The following is a 12,580-nucleotide window of genomic DNA, read 5'->3' on the forward strand; positions in this document are numbered from 1 at the left end:
TCCGACCGATGCCATGATCACGTCCACCGGGAGCTCCTCACTGCTGCGGGCAGTGACCTGCATCGTCACCGTGTCGGTCAGGACCAGACGAGACCGTACCAGGAGGTCATGGCCACCCCGGAACACACCTGGTGGGGAGAGCAGGAGGAAGGAGTGAGTGCTCCCCTGCAGGCCTAGAAATACACGCTACTGCTTGGCAAGGGCAGGCTTCCCACAGGCAAAGCCCCAGCACTGGGCCAGGAGAGGCCCTTGAGCAGCATGTTTCTCTTTCATTGTAATGTAGCCGGGTCTCCTGCCACTGTAAAACTCAGGAAAACAAAGTCTAAAATAACCTTCAGCTGAGAACAGGCTCAGGCACTCCTTCGGTGACCACCAGTCCCCCCTTGTACTGGAGCCCACACGTGTACTGCGCAGCACACGTCTGTTTTGCTGGGTGCTGTACTCTTCCCCCACAGGCTCACTCCAAACCCCAGACCATGAAGACAGCAAACTCCACCCAGCTGCGCCTGGGGCTGATCCCAACACCCCGCCGCCACAGCCCCCTCCCTGATCCCAGCGCCAGCTGCTCGGCACTTGCTACGACAGAATCCACAGGCCTCCAATCTGCTGCCCTGATCTTCAACAGGCAGCTCTGTGCGACCTCCCAGAGAGCTGCTCCTCAGGAGGAGGCCTCACCCCACAGCTCACCTGCCAGGTAAAGCGTGTGGGAGTTCTTGTTATCTGGCACTTTATCTGAGCGCTCACAGGGCTGCATCCCCAGGAACTTCACAATATTACTCACTGCCTCTGTTAAGAAAAAAAAAAAACCACAATAAAACAGGTTCCATGTCACAGGTGTTTTAACATGGACATACAAAGAGCTTCTAAAGGTGCCCTAAGCCCTTCCTTCCTGTCAGGGTTCATGCTCCTTGTCCTGAGGGATACATGGCATCAGCCAACACCATGTTTTTGCAGGCCACCAGGAAGGCAAAGGCAACACGCAGCAAAGCCACTGGCACACGGCAGTTCTGTTACCTGATGCAGCAAAGGTGCAACAGAAAGAAGAGAGCGAATGAGTCAGACAACGGAAGCAGGAGACTGCAGCTGGCTGCACAGTCACTGCACAGCCCCAACAGCCTGCTGGCTTCTCTGGGGCAGATGCAGAAGGAAGGAGACAGCATCTGCAAGAGCAGAGGCCCCCCATCTGCAGGAGCAGAAGGCCCCCCATCCGCAGGTCTACGGGAGGAATGAGAAAAGGCCTCAGGGAGGGTATTTCAAATCCCAAGGGGCAGTGCAAGGAAGCACAGAGATGGCGACAGGACAAGGAAACCCTCCCAAGCCATCAGAAGGACTAAGTTTTTACAGGCTTCTCAGGAAGAACAAAGGGACCCTTTAACTATCAATGAAAGAGGCGAGGGCTGACACCATGAGCCTGCACCTCTCTTGCTGGTCTCAGGAAGGAAAGGGTTGCTCCCAGCTGAGCTGTGGTCTGACTGCTTGCGGGGACAGAGCATGAAAGCAAAGCAGGATGTTCTCTTGCCTCCTGCAGTCCAGCCTGGTCTTCACAGGGCCCACAAAACTCGTTTGGTGTTGTGAAGCTTAAACTAACTTATCACAGTAACTGTAACTCCACATTTACGAGCTGCAGGGAAGCAGCTTGTGAAGGGGTTTGCCCCATTTCTGTGAGAGATCTGTAGCGAGCCAGACTGCACCTCCAGCCTCTGCCTGCTCGAGGGAAGGTTAAGAGCTCTGCTGGGCTCAGAGACCCCCTTACCTTCAAGGGTTTTAATAGCAGATAAAGTGAAGGTCTCTTCCTTTTCATACTCGTCACCCGCTTCATCCCAGGCTGCTCCAAAGTTTGGCTTCAGAACTCGCTGGATGTGATCAGCCACTGTTACCTCCAGGTCTTCAAGCTGGTAGTAGAAGAGGCTCAAGTGAAATGTGGTTGTTCTTAACCCTGCTCTCTCCAGAGTGAACTGTAGACTGGATTCCCTGAGATCAAGTGAATGCAGAAGAGAGCCTCCACTTGCACTCATGGGCACATCAGAGCAATCCCTGCCCCTTTTGGATTGCTTGAGCAGACACCACTTCACTGAGGGACTGCTAGGCCTGGGAAAGCCACTGCTCATGCCATCTCCAGGCTCTACAAAGCAGGTTCCTGGCCTAAGCACAGCCCTTGGCCTGACAGAGATCAAAGCACTGGACAAATGTCCAAAACAGAGGGAAAAACAAAAGCTGAGAAATAGCTGCTTGTGCTCACACAGATACACCATTTGCTGCCCTGGAATGCCCACAAGCTTGTGTTTTGCCTTTCTGGCTTATTGTTCTGTAGGCTGGTAAAGCACGTGGAGTCTCTGTCAGGCACTTGCAATCACCTAAGGCTGGGTACCGGGTTAGCTGAGCTGCTGCTGTGACTACGCCTGTGCAAGGCGGAGGCGGGCCTGTCCCTCCAGAGCATGCATCGAAGGGCGGTCAGTGCCAGCGCTGGACAGACACCACCCCACCGCTGCAGGAAAGAATCTCTCCTGATTCTAGCTGAAAGACAGGAGGAGTTTGTTTAAATATCACTCTAATGTCCTGGTGACTGGTGGGAAGCAGAGAGAAGGGTTAAGCTCGCACATTCCATTGCGGGGAACCCCCCCCAGTCCTTCTGGGAGGAGGCTGTGTCCTCAGTGACTCACTGCACAGCAGTGCCTCTATCAGCTTTGCAGCAGTGACAGGCAATGCATAGAAAACAGCCTCTGGAGCTCACAGGGCAAGCTGAGGTTGTGTCACAACATCCCTTCCTCTCTGGAGGGTAAACACCACCCTCTGCGAGCCAGTCTCAGTTTCTGACCAAGTCTAAATTCAGCTTCTTCCTTTGTGGTAAAACACCCTGTCTGGAAACAGCAAAGCCTGGAAGAAAGGTGCTTCTGCAGCATCGGTGCTTTCATCAGTGTCGGTGCTGGGGAGGGAAAAGTCCCACCTTCCCCAGAGCAAGAACAAGGATAGCAATCTCCCTGTATCAGGCGAGCCACGAGACGACCAACAGTGCCACCACAGAGAGCACCTCATGAAGAAGAAACAATGTCCAACAGCCCTTTGTCTCCCCAGTCAGGCGTGCAGCTGCCTGAGCCAGTAGGGCGCAGCCAGTCAAACCTGAAGGCCACACCATGGCCTCCCCAAACACTGGCACGGTCAGGGTCTGCCTGGAGAGCAACAGGAGCACACCCCAAACAAGACAAAGCAAGCTCTGCCAACCCATCTGCACCCTGTGCAGATACAGCACAGATACAGCAAGAACCCCCTCTCCACGCGCAGGGATCCGAGTACAGATCACAACAACCTTCAGAGTGGCAGCAGTTCCCGTGATCAGGCACACGCCTGGCTCCTTACCACATACTCATCCTCGTAACCCTCGTCGTCCGTCTCGCCCGTGTTCGGGTCACAGTCCTTGACCGTGAACTTCATCATGCAGCTGAAGGTACAGGCCACTGGAGACAGGGGAGGCAAAGGCAAAGCTCACATCACCCCCAGGTCCGTGACGTAACGGGGCTGGGCGATTTGGGGGGGCTGGGCGATTTGGGGGGGCTGGGTTCTTCCTGTCACTTCCAGCAGCGCAGGCTTAGCCCGTGACCTAGAGGGCTCTCTGACAATTTCTGTCTCTCGAGGACAAGGTGTTTATTTGTAATATTACAGCTAGCAAAGGGTGATAAACACAGGCTCATGATGGTTGTACAAGACCAGAATCCTCAGCTCAAGCGCTATTGCTGATGAACTTCAAGCAGCGTGGGGAGTACTAACTAAACATGTCCCACAGGGCCTTGTGAAGAGGCAAGATTGTTATCGAGGGGTCGGTTCACGCGCCTCTGCAATGAAACCACCCTGCGCTGTAACACAGCGGATGAGTAACACCCCTCGGCTGGGGGAGGAAGCGACGACTCAGCCCTGAGCTGCTGGGCACTGCTGGGTGACAGCAGCACCACACACAGGTGAGCACTCCCAGAACACAAACCAGAGCAAGGACAAGGCCTGGTTCACGTAAAGGGTCACGGACAAATGAGGGGGTGTCCAGTTCAAATAGACAACCTGAAATCCGAGTGGTTTGTCTGAAATACCCCTTTGCTACTCAGAGCACCTGGGCACTCGCAGCGCCTTACAAGGACCAGCCCTCCCCGAACTAAGACAAGGATAGTCGGGCTGAAGGACATGCCAGGGGGCATGGGAGAGAATTCAGCGGAGAGCTGGATGCTCATCTGCCAGCTCTCACCACCTGACTTGACAATGCTACAGCACAAGGGAACCCAGAGAGAAGGGAGGCCTGACAGCCCCCAAACAGCACAGAGAAGTCATGCTCTGCATCGCTCGGGGCTGCACCCACACACAGGCTATAAATACCTGACTAGGATGCCAGGTTGAATGTGTGTGGGCGAGCAATCCAGAGCGCTACAGGACGCCAGGAAAACACAGGGCAAACTGTTTACCTGCTGTCGGATCCTCTTCAGCCAGCGCCACCAGCGTGTAGCAGGTACCTGGCTGGTTGTACACCAGGGTTTTGGCAGGTACGTAGCCAATGACCTCATACCCCTCTGTTGGCTCCATCTGCACCGTTACATTCTCCAGGATCTGATCATTCAAGGTGTTCGTGCAGTCAAACTGAACAGGGAAGGAAGTGGAAAGCAACAACAGCTTGAAGCTGCTTGCTGTAGATCTAACAGCAGACTCGCTTCAGGCAGAGTGGGAGCGTGCTGTCAGCTTGAGAACCCCTAGCTCTGTGTTTCAACAGCGCACCTCACCATCAGCTGGCCAGAGGGCTCATGCCAGTGGAGTCAAAGAGCAACTGGGACTAAAACCTACCCACTTCAATTACTTAGGGGAGAAACTAAAACCCTGCAGGGGACTCCAGTGCTCTAGCAAGCCTTTGGGTTGGAAATAACACTAAAAATGAACTAACACACAACTATCCAATGCCTGCCCTCTGCAAATCCAGCAAGGGCAGGGATGGGTCAGCTTCTGCCTGTCTCAGTTCACCAGTTAGTATAGAACTTTTCCTCTAAACGTACTCTGTCCTTCCTCCCTGGAGGTAATTCCCAGGTAAACTCTCTGCTGTATGGAAACATGAGTACCGAGTTGCCTCCTCCCACCGGATACTGCAGGGACACAGTGCCCCACAGCCGACGGGAACACGATCCTTTGCACAGCTCAGCCTAGGGCTAGTCTGAACAAGTCTCAGCAAGGCTGATGGTTTCAGCAAGTCTAAGCTTGCTGATTAGACCTCGTTCCAGCTGCAATGACAAGCTGCATTTCCAGCCTTTTGGATATAGTAAGCTTCGTTCTTTTATGCCCAAACTACGTGCTTGGGGAACTTGAGGAAAGAACATAGCTCCCCTTGCCAACCGCTCAGTGCAAACAGCCCCATCTAGTGCTTCTTTGATTCATTCTGACAGTATGTGTGAGCATTGCTCAGCCATGCATACACACACACGCACACCCTCTAATTAATTTTTTTCTGCTGCTCTGGATGAGAAACTAAAGACTCCTCATTTCAGTGACATGCTTCGAACACAGATATCCCTGAGCCATTTCTTCCCAGCGGAGCTTTTAACTGGTCAGGAGCTTATTTTCCAACCCTCTCTCAGCACCATGTGCCACAGCTACCCACCTGGAACACCATGTGGCTGACAAACGTGTGCTTGGTGCAGCGAACCACGTACTCTGTCTCCAGCTCTGTCAGGGCGACAGGCTCTGGGGAAGACTTGAAGAGTGGCCCCAGTCCCCGAAACTCTGGGATCGCCCCCAGTTGCTCTGAAACAGAGGAGACAAACTCTTGCCTTCCAACCCACAGGAAGGTGTTAGCAGTTTCAAAGCCCTCATTTAAGCTGCCAGAAGCTGCTACAGCAAGGAACTGTCCATCAAACATCCATAAACATTCACTAGGGACTTCTAAAATTAAAGGCAGAGTCATCCTTTGCTCACATCTATTGTGAGATAAAAAGCACAGGACTGCAGGCACCCCCACCCCCAGGAGCGAACAGTTGACAGCCCAAGTCACTGTCCGAAAGGAGATGGGAAAAATCCAGAGGGGCTAAGGCAGACTCAGCAAGAATGGCCACATTGTTCTCACACACAGGCACAGGAGAGGCCTGGCATCAGTTTACCTTGGAATATTTCTTGCCGTGTTGCTGCCACCTTCTCTGGCTGTTTGACTACAGCAACAGGGGCATTTTCTGCAAAAGAAAAAGAAAACAAACAAACAAACAAAAAAAAAAACCCAGAAGAGTTAAAGGTGAAAAGTAAGAACTAAATATGAGAACAGATCAATGTTTGGAACGGGATGTGACTAAGGAAAAGAAGGGAACTCATTTCTCATCTTGCTATGGACTAGACACCAGTATTCAACGGATTTTCCTAAACACCTTTGGAGCTGCAGCATCCACTGAGGATTACCAGCTCTTACTACTATTAGCAGTTGGACTGAACTTGAAACACTAATGCGGGAGCAACTAGATTTGCTGGCCTCAGTCTTGACAGAAGATGAAGCCCCAGAAAAATCAAGTAAGATGGAGCCCAGCAATTACCAGCAAGCCCAATACAGTCTGTTGTCTGAGGGCTGGAGCTGCAAGGGAGTTAGTAGCTGGTACAATTAGTTTGTACCAGCATTCGAGGGGACTGTTCCTCACCTGCTCTTTGCTCAATAATAGGAGCTGTTGCCAAAGGAACAGATTTTAAGTCAAAGGGCTTCTCGGAGGGCTCCAGGGTATACTGATGCAGAGCCCTCTCCAGGCCAGGGATGGACACCGTCAAACCTGGAGAGAGAAGGGACATGTCACTGAAACCACAGATAACACCAGCTTTTTGCCGCTTGTTAGACCAGGAAGGAGGTGCAGGCTCGTTCTGAGCACCTCCTGCATTACCGTTTAGGATATAGCCAGCATTGAGGGCTTTCTGCTTCTGCTCCAGAACATTCAGGTAGAAGGTGGCTCTATCTCTCACCTCGTTGTCATCATCCATCACACACCTGAGAGAAAAGCAGGAAGTTTTTTTCAGTGCAAGCTAGCAGGGTCCATGAGAACGAATCCAGGTTACCCAGCCACTCTACAGCGCCAGACAGAACATGCCACAGAGACACACAGCAATCCACTAGTCATTATATTAGAAAAGTAACTGTCTGCCACACTTGGCTTCTGTCCACTTTGTGGCGCTGAAGGCAATGGTGATCCCATCACACGATCCCAGGTCTACAGCTGGAAGAGACTAAACATGCATGGGGATGCTAACGAGCTTTCAGGTGAGCAGGGGTTTCACCCAGGATGTTGAGAAACTGAGGTACAACTCACCTTTTCAGTAACACCAAGATACTGGGTAACATCTCCTCATTCTGGGCCCCAAACTTGGCCAGGGCACTTACAGCACCTGTAGCACAAGTCGTGAAAACAGAATCAGAAAGCAAAGAAATTAGCTGAAGTTTCCTCCACTTCCTGGCCTTGATCAAATGCCAGAGAGGTGAGCACTAGTATTACAGTGAAGCGCCTACAAACCTCCTCTGTCTAGTTTCAGAGTCACTGCATTTCTTAGCTGCAGGCCCCCCCTTCCATCAGTGCTACTGCAGGATCTTTGCTGAGCAAAAAGATCTGCTCAGGACTAGGGCAAATCCCAATCCTCCGAGCAGAGATGCTCACATACTGTATTTCCTTCAAGGTCTGTCAGAGGCCAGACAGCTTTCCACATCTGCCTCTTACCCGCCCGGACTTCTTCATGCTCCAGGACAATCCTGTTGTAGATGAAGCGAATGTATTTGGAGGGGTTGTTGGTTTTGGGCCCTTCCTGCCCCAAGAGGTGGAGGATACGAGTGGCCAGCACTGTGAACTCGCAGTCCTCGATGAATTCGCAGAGGTGAGACAGGCCTGTCTCTTTGCTCTCCGAGTTCTCCTCAATGATGCTGATGATGCAGTCCACAATGGCTCGCTTGTATTCAAAGCCACCCTAAGGAGCAAAAGGAAACTGCTCAGCTGGAAATCTCAAAGCATTTTAGAGACCCTGAACTAGCCAGACAGTGAAGAATTTGCTTCAAAAAGGTCACTCACACTCAGTGCTTTTAATCTGTGTTTGAAAGCAGAAGGGTAGTAATGCTGCCCCCCACCTTTGACCCTCTTTGCACCCAGGCGGCCAGCTAATATTCAAGTTCTCTGGCCAGTTCCCTTCAGAATGGCTGCAGTGAAGAAAAGAAAAAAGTCCTAAAGAGGGTGAAAGAATCCATCAACTGAAGGGTTTACATCTCCTTCAAAATCCTCTGCTGCTAGTGTTAGTGGATAAAACCAGCCGTATGGGAGGAGGAAAAACTCAGCCCTCTTCCCTTTAGCACCAGACATCTGAGGATGAATCACAAGACGAACAAATTATGGATCATATCTGCCACGGCAGGATCCAGAAAAATAGCCCCATTAGTGGGGGAAGACAGGCAATCGATTCCTCCCCAGGCACACCCCGTAACCTGCCATGGCGTTAATGCTCGGTTATCTTCAGACATTATTTACTAGTCTCCTCCGTACACTCCAGGGGATTAAACTGCACATTATCCTCGGCCAAGAAACATGCACAGTGGTGCACATTTGAGGGATCTTTCTGGAGCTACTTTGGATTTTTTTAAGAAAAGCTTTAAAACAGAATGGTTTGAACTACAAAACCACATTTAAAATGATACCATTCACCCACAGAAAATCTGGGAAAGGAGAAGGGTCCACTTTTCACAGGAGCGAAACAAGATGCTCCATTTTGTTCCCAAACAAGAGGCTGTAATTGGCAGAAAGTGATGTCAGAGCAAGCAGTGGTGCCAGCTGTGTTGCAGGCACGTTAGCTCATTTAGAAACAGCCTCAGCAAAGCTCTGCAAAGCTGTCCTGCAATTTATGTCTGACTGAATGCAGAGAATGGTTATAGGTACTCGTGATCCCTTCACTGCCACAGTGCAGAGGACAGAACAAAAGCGGTCCTGCGTCATCAACAAATAGGTTGTGATCGAATCTTTGTGTACAAGACAAAACTTCTTGGAATTTGCTGTCAAAGTATAAAAGAAAGCTAGTTCAAAAGTCAAACACACACGGACTGCCAACAGATCTGCTGTTGCCCGCATTTGCTTTGAGAGTTAATAAATCCTCTGAAAAATCAAAGAATAAAATTAAAACATACACTTGGCAGTACGTGTATAACTACTGTGCACAGCGGGCTGCTTCTGCCAGTCAGACTGCGAGCCTTTCAGAGAGGCTCTTGCTGCACAGCGTTATCAGTGAAAGCCCGATCCTCTCAGGGGCCGCTGTGCAGTCCTGCAGCTCGTACATACAAACAAGGAACTCAAATTAGTTGTCCTGCAAACTCACCTCTTCCCGAAGCATGGTGAAGAGAAAGTTCATGAGGACGGCGTGTTTGCGAGGGTACTTCTGACACAGCGCATTGATGGCCTGCACCACTACAACCTGCAGGAAAAGTAAAAAAGGATCTTGTCTCACCAGGAAGGAAAGGATAGTTGAACTGTGTCAATTCTGTGCTGGTCCCTTGCCTGGAAACTACAGTTTTGCCTTTACTTATCCAACAAATGTAGTTCCAGGGGTACAATCCTAGAAATTGAAGGAGATTGATGTTTATGCACTGGCCAGCCCCTAGCAAAAGTCCACAACCATTGGAAAGAAGAAAGAGATTGAATTCTCAAAGGGCCTCTCCCCAGAAGAGAGCATCTGACTTTGGAGCTGGGTGCTGTATGACTGAGGCAGGGCTTAGGCTGACAGCCTCAGATTCTTCCTCTTCCCTGCAGACACTCTGCAGCCCAGCTCCTGGAAGCAGCTCCATGCAGGTTTCAGAGTGCACCCACAAACATGGACAAAGACCAAGGGGTTTCTTCAGGAACCTGCGTGTCCCTCCTCCTTCCACTTCCTTACTTTGAACTCATCTGAGATCTCTGACATGAAAGAGGAGATCTGCTTCATGAGGCGGTCGATGCTGCTCTCACTGCCAGTTTTCAGCAGCGTGGTGATGGCCAGGGTGGCTATGCTGCGGTTGGAGTCTGTCACAAGGTTCTCCAGGTCTAGATTACAGGCAGTCACAGCAGATGGGTGCTTCATGGCCACCTAGAGCAGAGAAAGAGGAGTGGAAATCACTCAATGATGCAAAAGGCTCAGCTGGCAAAACCCACCGAGTCTCTATAAGCTCTCATTCCTCCTTGTAAAAATAAATGCTACAGACTGTACTTGAGGGTTATCTCCGACAAACAAGTAATCTGAGGTTAAAGTAACAAGCTCTTTCCTTCTGCAGGATTGCATCTCTTGCTGGAAAAGAAGCAGTAGTAATAAACAATCTTCTACTATTTTTAACACCCTCTTTCTCCTCTATACTTTAAGAAAAGAAAGCTATGAACCCCCAACAGAAATTCAGCAAGCCTGGCTGTGCAGCACAGCTGTGTGGGTGGGAGCACAGCAGTTACCAGACGCTGCCATTCTGTCGTCTTCTTTTTTAGCATTTACAAGGTCAAGAGAAAAGCTGAAGCAAAGGTTGCCACGGAGCAGCATCAAGGTTTGATCCTTGTTCTGCAAGGAACTCCTTCACCACGGAAAGCTCAGAAGGGAAAGCAGTTATACATAAGATCAGTGACACTCTTACAAGCCTGTGAAAACTACTGCTTTTTTTCTCTCTTCTGTAAAGTGTTCTTTGAGGTTTTATTCCACTCGGAAAGCAACAAAATGTAAGGCTGTAGCCTAGGGTAGAGGTTATTCACATAAAATCGTCGTGGAACCTGTCCCGCTTTCTCTTCTGAAGCCAGTGCCTCCCTGCACATCAGAAACTGTTACAGCTCCCAGGAGACTGGCTCTTACCTTGTTGAGGGTACGGACGGCTGCGTATCTCAGCGCTGCTTTCGGGGAGCTGCAGAACAGCTGCAAAACTGCAAGGTGGGATAACCAACAAAGACATTTAGGCAATCTGTTATTGAGAAGCATTTCATACCTACAGCAAGCACTGCAGTGAAGAGACAGCTGAAAGCATATGACAACTACAAGCAGGCTTAAGCAGCAGCTGTGAATTTACCAGCTTCCTCCCTTCCTCTCCGTTGTCACCTTTGCCACACGTCCCTGCTGACTAGCTCTTACTCACATCCCTCTTCTGCCGTGGTGCTGCCATCTTTCGTGCCTCTAGAAACCCAACTTCGTCATCACGTCATCTTTACTATTAAGTCAATTTGAACTACTGTTCTTCATTTCTATGCAAACCCCTGCTGCAGGGCTGGCCCACAAAGGGCACCTTCCCCGCGCAGAGAGGCACCACACAGCCTCCCTACCCACCAACAATCCCAGCTCAGGAGAACCTCCAGACTGGACTGAGCTGGGAAAGAAGGACCCCAACACCTTGGCTTCTTGCACAGTTACGCTCAGTCTAAAGCGGGGAGATTTTTCAGTTAGAATTCAGCCTGTTTCACAGAATGAAAAAAACCCCACCCCTCCAGTAACCCCCATTTGAACACACCAGGCAAATTCCTAAGAGGAGCAAGGCTACTCCCAGACACCACAGGTTCTCAGCAGCAGCGTAAAGCAACAAAGGGTATGGCAGCATTACAAGCCTGAAAATACACAAGGTCCTCATTTCCTGGGGCAATGAGCAGGTGTCACCACTGCAGGCCCGTAATCCCTCACACTGCTGTGAGCTCCACACTCACCTGAGACAGCCGGAGCCAGTTCTTTGGCTGTGCAGTTGGGCAGGTTAACGATGGCAGATGCAGCTTCGTAGACCACCATCTCATGCTTGTTTCTTAGGCAGCTCTCGATGAAATCAAACAGGGGGCTATCACGGCTAAAGGGCAAAAAACCACAAGAACGAATTAAAATGAAGGTGCTAACAGAAATGAAGAATCCAGCAGCAGAAATGGCCAAGTCCCATACCCCGTGGAAAGGTAAAAGCAGCCATAAATCCAGTGTCCCCAGATCTCACAGTGGTCATTATACTGTACTTCCAGCATGCCTGAGCTGGAAGTCAGGCTGCCTTCTGAGAAGGCACCTTACAGGGTAAGGGGAATCTCCCTCAGCTCTCACACACCAAGATCTGACTGTATGTACCATGAGTCTTACCCACCAGGAAGCCACACTGCGCAGAGAGTAGCCAAATAATTACAGAAGACAGAGAAAATGAAGTAGAATATCTCCATAAAAACCAGCTGTGCAACACAGTCCAGAGAACCAAGAATGTAATCGATGTGCAAGCACACAGACAAGGCTCACGGAAGCCATCTCACAACAACCAAGAAAGCATACTGTATTTTCTTTGCTGCCTTTTACCCAAAAATAAGAGGACAGAAGCCACCTGCTGCTCTTCAAAGAGAGAAGTAATTGCCCTCATGAGATGGCAAATGAGCCCGCAAGAGGAGATGGAAGCAGGACCTGAGGAAGTTGTTCAGGCAGGGCGAAGGGCCCCCTCACCTGCCAGCCTCCTCCTCCAGCAGCTTGCTGGCTACTCGAATCATCATGCAGTAGGCAAACGGTGACTTGAGGCCGTGGCGCGCAAACTTGCTGAGCATCTTGTTGACTGCCAGGCGGTCATTCTTCCGCACGTGGTAGAGCAAGCCCAGAGCATGATACTGCGCAGGGAAAG

At 50.5% G+C, this 12,580-nt stretch overlaps 1 protein-coding gene across 1 annotated transcript in view; it reads right to left on the reverse strand.

Moving 5' to 3' along the window:
- Positions 1-6: 6 nt before the first annotated feature.
- COPG1 (coatomer protein complex, subunit gamma 1) overlaps positions 7-12,580 on the reverse strand; it is a gene marked incomplete at both ends in the record, with an annotated part of 16,545 nt that continues 3,971 nt past the window's right edge. The window contains 16 exons of the mRNA XM_010138136.1: positions 7-128; positions 688-786; positions 1,754-1,892; positions 3,355-3,452; positions 4,443-4,614; positions 5,621-5,763; positions 6,117-6,185; positions 6,639-6,764; positions 6,873-6,976; positions 7,296-7,371; positions 7,698-7,941; positions 9,331-9,426; positions 9,886-10,074; positions 10,816-10,883; positions 11,652-11,785; positions 12,409-12,566. Coding sequence (XP_010136438.1) covers positions 7-128; positions 688-786; positions 1,754-1,892; positions 3,355-3,452; positions 4,443-4,614; positions 5,621-5,763; positions 6,117-6,185; positions 6,639-6,764; positions 6,873-6,976; positions 7,296-7,371; positions 7,698-7,941; positions 9,331-9,426; positions 9,886-10,074; positions 10,816-10,883; positions 11,652-11,785; positions 12,409-12,566 — 2,037 coding nt within the window. The remainder of the gene's footprint in view (positions 129-687; positions 787-1,753; positions 1,893-3,354; positions 3,453-4,442; positions 4,615-5,620; positions 5,764-6,116; positions 6,186-6,638; positions 6,765-6,872; positions 6,977-7,295; positions 7,372-7,697; positions 7,942-9,330; positions 9,427-9,885; positions 10,075-10,815; positions 10,884-11,651; positions 11,786-12,408; positions 12,567-12,580) is intronic.

Source organism: Buceros rhinoceros, unplaced genomic scaffold, assembly GCF_000710305.1.
Source record: "Buceros rhinoceros silvestris isolate BGI_N320 unplaced genomic scaffold, ASM71030v1 scaffold21876, whole genome shotgun sequence".
NCBI lineage: Eukaryota > Metazoa > Chordata > Aves > Bucerotiformes > Bucerotidae > Buceros > Buceros rhinoceros.